The sequence below is a fragment of the Aegilops tauschii genome, chromosome 1 (assembly GCF_002575655.3).
Source record: "Aegilops tauschii subsp. strangulata cultivar AL8/78 chromosome 1, Aet v6.0, whole genome shotgun sequence".
Taxonomy (NCBI): Eukaryota; Viridiplantae; Streptophyta; class Magnoliopsida; order Poales; family Poaceae; genus Aegilops; species Aegilops tauschii.
In genome coordinates, this window is record NC_053035.3 from 56,146,093 (window position 1) to 56,159,160 (window position 13,068).

General features: G+C 43.0%; 1 protein-coding gene and 1 pseudogene across 2 annotated transcripts; one reads left to right on the plus strand and one right to left on the minus strand.

Annotated features, from left to right (window-relative positions):
* The first annotated feature begins 203 nt into the window (after nucleotides 1–203).
* LOC109767106 (dihydrolipoyl dehydrogenase 1, mitochondrial) lies at nucleotides 204–4,231 on the plus strand. Of its 2 annotated transcripts, none has more exons than XM_020325863.4 (2): nucleotides 204–679; nucleotides 2,793–4,231. In XM_020325863.4, exons 1-2 carry the CDS (start codon nucleotides 413–415, stop codon nucleotides 4,041–4,043), a joined length of 1,518 nt encoding a protein of 505 aa, XP_020181452.1. In that variant the 5' UTR covers nucleotides 204–412; the 3' UTR covers nucleotides 4,044–4,231. The 2 variants fall into 2 exon arrangements, with proteins under 2 accessions (XP_020181452.1, XP_073363916.1); XM_073507815.1 differs by having other exon boundaries at nucleotides 368–929; nucleotides 1,685–4,231.
* A 682-nt stretch (nucleotides 4,232–4,913) lies between these two features.
* Nucleotides 4,914–8,990, minus strand: LOC109767109 (uncharacterized; annotated as a pseudogene).
* Nucleotides 8,991–13,068: the final 4,078 nt, after the last annotated feature.

Here is a 13,068-nt window from a genome sequence, read left to right on the forward strand (position 1 = left end):
ATGTTCGTTCCCAGCGATGAAGTTAACGGTAAACAAACCATGCATAACTCAAGAAATTTAACTTGAACACGACAGATTTCTGAAAATGCCGTGTTTGAAACAGATTGATTGAATGAGAAGCATGCCTTGCTTTTTAGTGGTTCTGAAAGAGAAGTAGGGATAGCAAAATAAATTGACTTGTGAGGGCAGAGCCTCCCCAGGATCCCAGTGGTCTACAAGGCCATATCCATCCTCTGCAGGATTGGGTGTTCGCTGTGAGCCAGCAACATCCCTCTCGGCCCAACGTACGGCCGCACACATTCCCGCCACGTCCGGCCCCGGCCCCGGCCCGGTAGAGAACAAATAACTTTTATCGACCAGATGCCATAGGCGCTTCCCACCCTCTCCTGTCGAAGAAAGGAAACAGAGGAAGATGGCGCTAGCTATCCTGGCGAGGCGGAGGGCGGGGGAGGCGGTGGCGCGGCGGGCGCACGCCCCCGGGGCGGCGGCGCTGTCCGCGTGGAGGGCGTACGCGGCGGCGGCGGCGGCGGAGGAGAGCGACGTCGTGGTGGTCGGCGGCGGGCCGGGAGGGTACGTGGCGGCCATCAAGGCGGCCCAGCTGGGGCTCAAGACCACCTGCATCGAGAAGAGGGGCACCCTCGGCGGCACCTGCCTCAACGTCGGATGCATCCCCTCCAAGGTGATTGATTGACTGACGACGCCCTCTCCGTTTGTTTGCTGTCCCGTTCATTCGCTGCGCGATGCGAGGTGACGCCGCCGAGTGTTTCTAGATCTGTGATGCATGGCTATTAATTAGGTTCTCGTCGTTCGTTGTAGCTCATGTGTTGTTACTTTTATTAATTTATGATGTGATGATGAAGCGCCTTTTTGTGATGCATGAACTCTGGCCTTGCAGCGGGGTAGCATTTTGGGCTATATATGCAGCTAGGGTTTGAGTTCCCTTGATTAGAGGTCTTTTGCAATCTACCGCCATGATTAGAGGTCTTATGCATTATCTTTGTGGCCAAGAATTGAAATTATGTCAAATTCAGTTTTATTATGTGTTTGTAAATTTCTTGGACCGCGAGATTTGTTTGGTTTTCATTAAGCTTAGGCCACAAAGTTTGTTATTCCAACTTGCAAGCATCATCTGAGTAACTTATTTTTGTTTTTTTATAACCATTTTTTTTCCAGTTAGACTTTGTACCCTTATAATTTCTGTATACACTTGTAAGGATTTCATTTGATTTGCAATCAGTTAAATGTGTCTAATTTTTTAACCTTGCTAACAATATAGTACTCCCTCCATTCCACAATGTAGTGCGCATGGTTTTTTCTTGAAGTCAAACATCACAAAGTTTGACCAAGTTTATTGAGAAAATATCAACAATAATAATACAAAATAAATATAATACGGAAGTCTATCTTGTGCTTTATATATGTAGTGATATGAATTTGATAATATATACGTAGATACTTTCCTCTATAAACTTGGTTAAAGTTGATGAAGTTTGACTTCCTAAAAAAATCTATATGCACCACATTATGGAACAGAGGGAATATGTCATAACTAGGTTCTTGTCGTTCGTTGTAGCTCATGTGTTGTTACCTTTCATTAATTAATGTGATGTGATTATGAGGCGCCTGTTTGTGATGCATCAACTCTGGTATTGCAGCGGGGTAGCATTTTGGACTATGCAGCTAGGCTTTGAGTTCCGTGATTATTAGAGGTCTTTTGCAATATACCGCCATGATTAGAGGTCTTTATGCGTTATCTTTGTGGCCCAGAATTGAAATTACGTCAAATTCGGTTTTATTATGTGTTTGTAAATTTCTTCCACTCTGAGATTTGGCTGGTTATCATTACCTTGGGTAATAAGGCTTATATTTGTTATTCCAACTTGTGAGCATCATCTGAGTAAATTATTTTTGTTTGCTTTATAGCTATTTTTGTTCCAGTTAGGCTTTGTACCCTTATAATTTCTGTTTACACTTGCGAGGACTTCATTTGCAATCAGTTAGATGGGTCTATTCTTTTTTTTTACCTTGCTAACAATATAGTACTACTATCTGTCATAAATGGTGAAATGAGCAAAGGGTTTTCTGCAGTTTTTCCCCAAACAGTTTACCAGAATACTGTTCCTGCTAAAAAACAGTATCAAGTCTCATCTTTATGTGTGAGAGCGAAACATCTTTCTTACATGTTTATCCTTCCTATATCTTCAATATATGATTTAGGCTATATGATTCTCTCGAGTCTTATAAAATGCAAGCTAAACTTACTCTTGTTCGAGTTAAATATCTACACGGTAACTCAACTTCTCATAAGGTAGGAAGATTGGCTAGGAAGAGATGTAGTGGGGATAGATACAGAAGTTAGATGGGTAGGGATAGCAACTAGCCAACTAGAAGGGAAAGAGTTCATAAGGTAGGAACAGCAAGTCCAGTTTGTAACAGTTGGAATCATATCCTAACATACGAAGTCAACAACATAATTTGACTCCCGAGATAGGGACTCCTAATTGGGTACAAACATAGTTGGATACACTAATGCAAGGTTGGATATTACTAATATATGTCTACAACATCTTTCTTATAGGCCTATCGTTTGTATAGCTCCTACATGAAATTTATGTTGTAGCTTAGGATTCTCTTAGCATAAGATGAACATCTTTATCTGGAATCTAAGCATTTGATGTATTTCTTCTATGTGAACAAGTACACCTAGAGAATTATCTACGTTGGTGATATATCCTTGCAGATGTGCTTATTGGAAACACTTCTAACTTCCTTCAATGCTTCTGATCCACCAGGCTCTGTTGCACTCTTCTCATATGTACCATGAAGCAAAGACTTCTTTTGCACACCATGGAGTGAAAATCTCTAATCTGGAAGTGGATCTCCCAGCCATGATGGCGCAGAAAGACAAGGCCGTGGCCGGGTTAACAAAAGGAATCGAAGGCCTCTTTAAGAAGAACAAAGTGACATATGTCAAAGGCTTTGGGAAACTTACTTCCCCTTCAGAAGTTTCGGTTGATTTGGTCGATGGTGGTAACACTGTTGTCAAAGGAAAAAACATAATCATTGCCACTGGATCTGATGTAAAATCACTTCCTGGGATTACAATTGACGAGAAGAAGATTGTCTCATCCACTGGCGCCCTGTGCTTGTCAGGTATCCCAAAGAAAATGGTTGTCATTGGAGCTGGTTACATTGGCCTGGAAATGGGTTCAGTCTGGAACCGTCTTGGGACAGAGGTCACTGTTGTTGAATTTGCTCCAGACATAGTCCCATCAATGGATGGTGAAATCAGGAAGCAGTTCCAGCGCATGTTGCAGAAGCAGAAAATGAAGTTTATGCTCAAAACAAAGGTGGTCGGAGTTGATACCTCTGGAGACGGGGTGAAGCTAACACTTGAGCCTGCAGCTGGAGGTGAGCAGAGCATCCTTGAAGCAGACATCGTTCTCGTCTCTGCTGGAAGGACCCCATATACCGCCGGGCTCGGGCTGGATGCCATTGGGGTTGAGATGGACAAGGCTGGCAGGATCCTCGTCGATAAGCGGTTCATGACCAATGTGAGTGGAGTGTATGCGATCGGCGATGCCATCCCTGGGCCCATGCTTGCCCACAAAGCTGAGGAGGATGGTGTGGCATGTGTCGAGTTCCTTGCTGGCAAGGAAGGTCACGTTGACTATGATTTGGTGCCTGGTGTGGTCTACACACATCCGGAGGTGGCATCTGTCGGGAAGACGGAGGAGCAGGTGAAGGCCTCAGGAATTGCCTACCGAGTCGGCAAATTCCCGCTCATGGCAAACAGCCGTGCGAAGGCTATTGATGATGCCGAGGGGATGGTTAAGGTCGTGGCTGACAAGGAAACTGACAAGATTCTTGGTGTGCACATAATGGCGCAGAATGCTGGAGAGATCATCCATGAAGCTGTGCTTGCCCTGCAGTATGGAGCATCCAGCGAGGATGTTGCCCGAATATGCCATGCACATCCCACTGTGAGTGAGGCCCTCAAGGAGGCTTGCTTGCAAACCCATTCTAAGGCCATCCACATATGATTTCTCCTTTTTCTGTTATCACTTGTCTCAGGAAGTTCCAAAATTTTGTAATAATTTTGGATGTATGGGAACAAAAAGCATACGATTGTCATTTCGCCCTGTCGGCAATACTGTGAATTAACAGTTGCCAGTGCCACGGGTTCATTGTACATGCCATTGAATTTATGTTTCCTTCTTAGGCCCTACTACATCTGGAGTGAGGCGCTTTGGATATTTGAAGATGACCTTTTTTTTTGCTATTTACAAGTTTTAGGAAAATTTCAATATTTTTTTGCAAGGATACATATAGATGTTTTTTTCATGACTGTATGCAAAAAAGAAAAAATCGTGGCCCAGAAAGAACAAAAGGAGGTCCCATTTTTATACACATATTTGTCTTTTTTTGCGTACTTCACTTATGAAAATGTATGTTGCTGCACCCGCAAAAAAAAATTGCTGGAAATTCATACACATATACTATACAATTATATGTACTAGCTCATTGCCCGCACGTTGCAACTGAGGTAAACATATTTCAGTGATTCAATATCAACTACAAGTGCCTCAACAGAGACATTGTGAGTTTTTTTTATGGTCCTTCCCACATCGAAGTCATCGGCTAAGATCGTGTTGTAGAATGTGAAGATGATGAAGAGGGAATGAGAGATTTTAGGAGGAGCCCACATAAATAATATTTTCCCTAATTAAGGTGATCCTCGCTTGACAGCGCCTGGGCCATTATGTGCCCAAGGAAGAAAAACTGAGAGTGCTTGGATGATGCAGGTGCAGAACTTGAGAGTCAACTATTATCCGTCAAATGAAGGGTGACATTTTACAGTACTTGATCGAATTCCAAATAAATATATATCATAAAAAAGAACAACACATGCGACACAATTTCATATGGAATGAATTGAAGGTTTTTAAGTGAGCTGCAACTTGAGTTGAGCAGAGAAGGAAATTACGAAATTCACTGACTGGATGGCCACATTTTCCCTCTAGCAAACACGAGGAAGAACAACATCAAGGCATGCCTGCAAGAGCTATTTCCAGATTATAAGACCATACATCATAACATAAACACCTGCACCAAGAAAATGTATTGAGATTATTTGATATCCAACTTGATATTGAACACATGCAACTAACTATAAACATGAAGATCTTAAAACAGCAACAGTAGAATAAAAAAAATAAAAGGCCCTGGGGTACAAACACCCCTGGCATATTCAGGGAGAGGATGTGAACCTTGAGCATGGAAATGGCGTGCAGACTAGGGGCAATGTCCATAGGATGCACACCCAGCAGCCACACACATTGGGCCAAAACACCATGGCCACCAACGCCAAGCTCGATCTTGGTGAGCGCATGGAAGAGAACTCATATCAACATCATTGAGAGGGAGCTACAAACCAGACCAATGGTTTTCTGTCTAGTGCTCAACTAACTCCATCGAAAAATTGGTACTTTACAGGGAGCAAATTTATTTGTCCCCGATATTTCCCTTCACTTGAAAAGAGACGTATCATCAACGAAGTAGTTGAAGCTTCAAGTGAGATGCTCCTGCCATCAACTTTAGACATATAGTTTCCAGCCTTGACAATCTCACCTTTCTTCAGTAATATTCTGATGATATCATTTATAAGACGAGAGTCCGGAGCACAACCGCTCTTCTCCATTAATGAGAACATATTTTCAGCTTTTTCCACTGATCCTTCTCTTAGAAGATTTTTTATCATTACACCATAGGTAGAAGCATTAGGTACCAATCCACTGGCTGATACTGCAGAAAACAAATCGTTAGCTTCTTCTCTTCTCTGAAGCTTGAACATTGCATTGATCATGGTATTGAGTATTGCAATATCCAACTTCACATTCATTGCTCCTAATTTCTGGAACAGGGTGATCGCTTCGTCCTCACAACTATTCCTGCAAAGTCCTCCAAGGACTGTCCTGTATGTGGAACTGCTCACTGTTATTCCACTTTCGATCATCTCATGGAACATTTTCATTGCAGCAACTGTTTTCCCAGCACAAAATAACCCACCCAGTATGATGTTATATGTAACAGTTGTAGGTTTAACTTTCTTCAGCATTTCTCGGAATATGGTAAATCCATCATCGATCCTTCCATTTTTAAAACAGCCATTAATGATTGCACTATATGAAATATCATCAGGCTCAATGTCAACTGATGCCATGGTATCAAGTACTCCGAAAGCTTTCTTCATCTTGCCAACTAAGCAATACCCGTCAATCAGCAAATTAAATGTACTGATGCTAGGCCTCACACCAAAGTGTATAACGAAGTCAAGGATACTGTGTGCATCTGTAACCCTTCCTTCTTTGCATAGACTAGTCATTATTGAATTAAAGAACACAATGTCAGGAGGAGGAATACCTCTGTTCATCATTTCAGAAACCAAAACCTTTGCTTTCACCAAATCACCAACTGTACAATAACCCTGAATTAGAGCTTGATAAACAACTGCGTCTGGTTGTATGCCAATAGAAATCATCTGACTGAATCTATCCATGGCATCCGCCAGCCTACCCGTTCTGCTAAGTGCAGATATAAGAGTTGAATAGGTGCATACATCTGGACTCAGTCCTTGTCCCCGCATTTCAGTAAATATAAGCATAGCTTCATCCGTCATTCCACGCTTAGCATATGCATCAATTAATATGTTGAAAACCTGGCGATTGGGTACAATACCATTGCTTGACATTGAATTATAGAGATCAACCATATCTGCAAAGCACCCTCTGTAGCATACCCTTGGAGCAGAACACGATACGAGACGACATCAGGCTTGTGGCCCTTCGCAGCCATGGAATGAAAAATTTCTGCAGCTTCTTTGCTTCTTCCATGCTTGCAGAGGGAGGCCATGGATGAGTTCCAAGTGACAGTATTTGGTACAAGACCGAGGCTTGTCATTTCTCTAAACATTTTAGCCGCCTTTTTCCACTGGCCCAAAGTGGAATATCCATGGATTACTGCAGTATATGTCACGTTATCTGGTCGAACACCGTTATCAACCATCTGCCTTAGGAACAACTCTGCCTTGCCCATAGCTCTGGCCTTGCACAGCGCATCAATAATCGAGTTATACGTCACCACATCAGGCACAACCCCTTGCTGCATCATTTCATGGTATAGATTGCATGCCTTGCTTACTTGTCCTTCCTTGAAGAAGCCGTGGATGACCGTGTTATATGTGACCAGACTAGGGGAGCAGGCACCTCCTTCTTTTGCCATCATCCGGAGCAGGTCGAGCGCTTGCTGGCTCCTGCTATCTTCGCACAAGCTCTTTAGAACTATGCCGTGTGAGATGCAGTTAGGCACACAGCCGAGGTCGGACATCCTATGAAGCAGCACGCCGACAGCCTCGTCGGTCCGTTTTGCGCGGCAGAGGCACTTGAGGAGGTTGTTGGCGGCGATCTGGTTTGTCTTGAGGCCCGTCCTTAGGAGGCGGCCGAAGAAGGCAAGCCCCAGGTCCGGGCGACGCTGTCAGGACCGATCTAGTTCTATGCAGAATTAAGCGAGGTAAATCAAGAGAATTTGGGGGAAGGAAGTCTCAGATCTGAGATATTTGCTATTGCTTTAAGGTTGGAGTATATCGCAAGCCATCTAGGCAAGTCTGGAAGAATAGAGAGATAACCACGCCAGCCACAACCCGGCTGGTTTTATAGGCCACTAGTTACCGACAAGTGAAAAGTAACTGTAGTTACTGTATAACGGTACAATTACGAATCAACGGCTCTCGACGAAGCGTAAGGCGAGGAGACATATCCGCCGTTGGATAACTGAAGCTTGATGACACCCCATAAGATCAGGCCTGACATTGCCCCCGTCCAAGAAACGACATGCCCTCATGGCGTTTGATTTGCGTCTCTCCACGCCTGCGATGTTGCCTTGAAGAATTCTGGAAATGCATATTTGATGAAATCTGCATCCTCCCATGTTGCTTCAGTTGGAGATAGGTTTTCCCACTGTATGTACCACTGTACCACGGGCAGATTGTTGCGGGGCACTTGCCGAACCTGTAGCACTGCAAACGGCCCTGTTTTGACAGTTCCATCCTCATTTACCATAGGCAGGTTGGGGCTAGGAATTGCTTTACTTCCTATATGTTTCTTAAGCTGGCTCACATGAAAGACTGGGTGAATCTTCACATGGGAAGGAAACTGTAGTTTGTAAGCTGCCCTGCCCACTTTTTGAGTTACCAGAAAAGGACCATAGAATTTGTTGTGTAACTTGATTGCTCCCCTGAAACCAAATGCTGCCAGTCTGTAAGGTGCCATTTTGAGATAAACCAAATCCCCAGGTTCAAAGCTTCTTTCCACTCTTTTCATGTCAGCAAATCTCTTCATACGGTTTTGTGCTTGTGACAGATTCTCCTTGAGTTGGTCCAACATACTCTGTTTGGCAGTAAGGAAATCCTGAGCCTCTTCATCTTCTGGTCCAGGTATTGCTAATTCAGCAATCATTGGGGGAGGAAACCCATATAATGCCTGAAAAGGAGACATCTTAATAGCAGTGTGGTAGGTTGAATTATACCAGAACTCAGCTAAGGGTAACCAAGAATTCCATTTCTTTGGAGCTTGAGTTGTCATGCATCTAAGATAAGTTTCCAAGCATTGATTAACCCTCTCTGTCTGTCCATCAGTTTGGGGATGATAAGCTGAACTATATCTTAACTCCACTTGCAATGCTGCAAAGATGTCCTTCCATAGCTTGCTGGTGAAAATTCTATCTCTATCAGATATGATCATTTTAGGTGGACCATGTAACTTGATTATATTATCCACCACTGCTTGAGCCACTGTGAGGACTGAATATGGATGAGATATAGGAATGAAATGGGCATATTTGGTGAATCTATCAACAACTACCAATATCACTTCCTTTCCTCCAGAGTTAGGTAGTCCTTCTATGAAATCCATTGATATGTGTTCCCAGGCCATATCAGCAACAGGTAAGGGTTCTAGCAGTCCTGGCTGTAGACAATGTTCACTTTTAGCTCTTTGGCAAGTAGGACAGGAGGCAATAAAACTTTCCACATCAGCCTTTAACCCAGGCCAATAAAAAATTCCTTTAACTCTGTGGTAAGTAGCCCTTACACCAGAGTGTCCCCCTACAGGAGAACTGTGTAGAGCCGTAAGCAACTTGTGTCTTAGCTCAGGAACCTTGCCCACAAAAAGTTTTCCTTTAAACCTAATGATACCAGATGTAATTGTATAATCATCCAGAGTATGATCTTTGTGCAATAACAATTTTTCTTGCAGGGTCTGCTAGATAGCTCTCTACTAGCTCTTCAGTCCAGGTTGGTACAGGAGCAGATATTGCCATGCATTTAGGCAATAATCTGGATAATGCATCTGCTACTCTGTTTTCAGCCCCCTTTTTATACTGGATTGTGAAATTGAATTCAAGTAATTTCATCATCAATTTGTGTTGAACTCCTTCAGTGAGTTTCTGGTCTGTGATGAACTTCAAAGACTGTTGATCAGTTTTGATTATAACTTCATTTCCCAAGAGATAATGTCTCCATTTCTTTAATGCTTCCAGTATCGCCAGGGCTTCTTTCTCATATGTGGACATGGCTGCATTTCTAGGGCAAAGAGATGAACTGTAGTAAGCTAGAGGCCTTCCTTGTTGCATAAGTACAGCTCCAATTCCTTTCCCAGATGCATCTGTCTCTAACACAAAGGGCTGAGAAAAATTTGGCAGGGCCAAGACTGGAGCTGATATTAATGCTTGTTGGAGCTGAGAGAAAGCAGTTGTATGAGCTGGTGTCCATAAGAAATTTCCCTTTTTCAGTAAATCATGTAGAGGCCTACAGATCAATCCATAATTTTTAATAAATCTTCTGTGGTAGCCTGCTAATCCCAAAAAACTTCTGAGCTTAGTGGTATTATCAGGTACTGGCCAATCAGCAATAGCAGAAATTTTCTTGGGATCTGTAGCCACTCCTTCAGCAGAGATAATATGCCCTAAATATTCTACTTGTTTCTCAGCAAACACACATTTGGAGAGCTTAGCAAATAACTGGTTTTCTCTGAGTACTTGGAGCACAATCTTGATATGTTCTTCATGCTCTTGCAGTGTCTTACTATATATCAAGATATCATCGAAGAAAACCAACACAAATACCCTCAGATATGGACTGAATATTTTGTTCATCAATGCCTGGAATGTACCTGGTGCATTGGAGAGCCCAAAAGGCATAACCAAATATTCAAAATGTCCAAGAAAAGTTCTGAAAGCAGTTTTATGGATGTCTTCAGGGTTCATTCTGATTTGATGATACCCAGATCTCAAATCCAACTTGGAAAAGAATTTTGCTCCATGCAACTCATCTAGAAGATCTTCAATCACAGGAATAGGAAATTTATTTTTGACTGTGAGGGAATTCAGCTTTCTGAAATCAGTGCATGATCTCATAGAAGAGTCTTTCTTTTTCACTAAAATCACAGGTGCTGCATAAGGGCTCTGACTGTGTCTGATTAAATGAGCAGCCAGTAATTTTTTTATCTATTCCTCCATTTCTTTCTTTTGATGTTGAGGCACTCTGTATGGTCTCAATTGGGGTGGTGTTGCTCCTGGTATTAGTGGAATAGTGTGGTCCAACTCTCTGTGAGGGGGTAAATTCTTTGGTTCCTCAAATAAATCTGCATATTCCAACAACAGTTTCTGTATTTGAGGAGGAGTTGGGATTTTCTCCGGAACTTCTTTCAATATAGTTTCCACTTGCAAAAGAAATCCCTCCACACCCTTGTCCAGCAACTTGTGCATTTTCTCAGCAGGAATTTCTTTTATTTTCTCTACATCATTATATATAGCTGCTGTAACTGTTTGTTTGTCTCCTTGTGTGAAACTGACCGTATTTCCAGGTATGTCAAAAGCAATAGGGCTCATTGCTGTAAACCAGTCATACCCTAGAATTACATCATGACTAGGCAATGTCAGTGTTCTGAAGTTATGTTTGAACTTCTTTTTGGCCAGCTGGAATTCACAGTCAGGCACTACTGCTGTGGATAACAGTTTGCTTCCCCCTGCTACAGCAATAGCTCTGGGTTTCACTGGCAATAGCTGACAATTTGCTTTAACTGCAAATTCTTGATTGATGAAAGAGCAAGAACTTCCAGAATCTAACAATGCTACAGCTCTCTTGCCATTTATGTGAATGAGGACAGTGGGAGTTTTAACTGCAAGTGGCTCTCCCAAGGCAAAAGCAGAGATGAACATGACTTGTTCTTGTGTTTCTGTTATTTCTTCTTGTTCCTGTGCTAGGTTTTCATCAGATTGCAATTGCATTTCCTCTGGAGCTTCTTGTTGCAGGAGATGAACATTAGGTATAAGTTTGCACTTGTGCCCATGTACCCACTTATCTCCACATCTCCAACATTCTCCTATCTTCCTCAACTTCTGAACATTGGCTGCAGAATTTTCAGTATTGTGATTTACTGGCATTTGCTGTATAGGAATAATAACATTGTTTGCTCTGTTGTTATTTCCACCACCACTTTTCTGATAATAGTTGGTGTAAGCCATGTTCTGTTTCTTCACAGCAGCAACAGGTGGATGATGAGGCTCTATTTCCCTTGCTAAACAATAAGCATCTGTGAGTGATTGTGGTCTTAATGGTCTAAGTTGGAACTTAATTCCCTCTCTTAGGCCATTCACATAACACCTGACAAACCACATTTCTCCCAGCTCTGGATTTTCTTCTTGGACTTCTGCCATTAAATCCTCAAATTCTTTAGTATACACTGATACTGTATTGCTGAACTGTTTCAGGCTGGTAAACTTCTCTGTTAGATCATAAGTGCCCTGTTCAGAGAATCTTTTGACCACCTCAGCTCCAAATTGCTTCCAGTTCAATTGCTTTTTTAAAAGGCCAGACCTTCTCAACCAAGTGTCTGCTTCATCAGTTATATACATCTGAGCCAGAGAAACTTTGTATTCTTCAGGAGCTCCAGACATTTGAAAATATTTGTTACATTGCCTTATCCACCCTACAGGATCTGTGCCAGAAAATCTAGGAAATTCCAACTTGGGGCCTCTAGTAATAGACTTCATGAACTGTACTTGCATGTCCTGTTCATAAGTTTTATAGCACCCCTGCCATAGCTGCCTATCCCTGTTTTGTTGATATATTTGATTGAATGCAGGAGTGTACTCCTTGTTCCTGCCAGTGACTGGAGTTCCCATCTGACTAGCTGCATCTTGCCTGCCCTGGTTGTGGAACCCAGGAGGAACTGTTGGTCTATTGGTCCTGATAGGAGGTAAGTTGTGGTTCTGCACATCTTCTAACTGTTTTGATTTTTCCTTCTCTGCTGCTAGCTGTTTCCTCAGTTGCTCCATTCTTGCTTCATGTTCTTGATTTTGTTCCTGATGAAGCGTGGGAGATCTTGCCACCTCTGTTGAGCTGGATGGTCGATCAGGGTTTTGTGCTGTGTGGCTTGATTTAACCAGAGCGGACAATACATTACTGATGGCAGATAATTGTTTCCCCAGATCCAGAACCACTTGTTCCACTGTGCCTACTGTTTTTGCAATTTCTCCTTGCTTGGAACTGATAGACTGCACCTCGTCTTGCAATTTGGAAACCTGAACTTGCGTCTCCCTGCTGTCCTTTTGCAAGACTGCAAAATCATCCCTCATTGCTAGTACCTCTTGCAGATCAGTATCATCTGTTGGCTTAGCTCTCCCCATCTCCTTGATTCGAGGTGTGGGTCTGGATTTTTACCTCTGGATAAGCAGGACTTCTTCCCGAACCTCCAATCCTGCCGCCGCCGCAATCCACGCCTCCTTGGCACACGGATCAACGCTGGAACACGGAATTTTACCGTTCGAACATAGTGCTCGAACAACCGCTTTCGCTCGGCTGATCTGTGCCCGGATTCTCGCCGCCTCCAGCGCCAACCAACCGATCCCCGCCACCAACGCCGCCAGAAATCCTGCCACCGTCGCTGCTCACGAAGAAGGGTGGGAAACAAGGGTGGGAATCACTGATCCGAAATTTTTTTCCCCATCGGA

Coding starts and splice junctions, on each gene's coding strand:
- LOC109767106 (XM_020325863.4), top strand. CDS start 413: ATGGCGCTAGCTATCCTGGCGAGGCGGAGGGCGGGGGAGGCGGTGGCG. Junction 680..2,792: donor TCGGATGCATCCCCTCCAAG/GTGATTGATTGA, acceptor CTGATCCACCAG/GCTCTGTTGCACTCTTCTCA.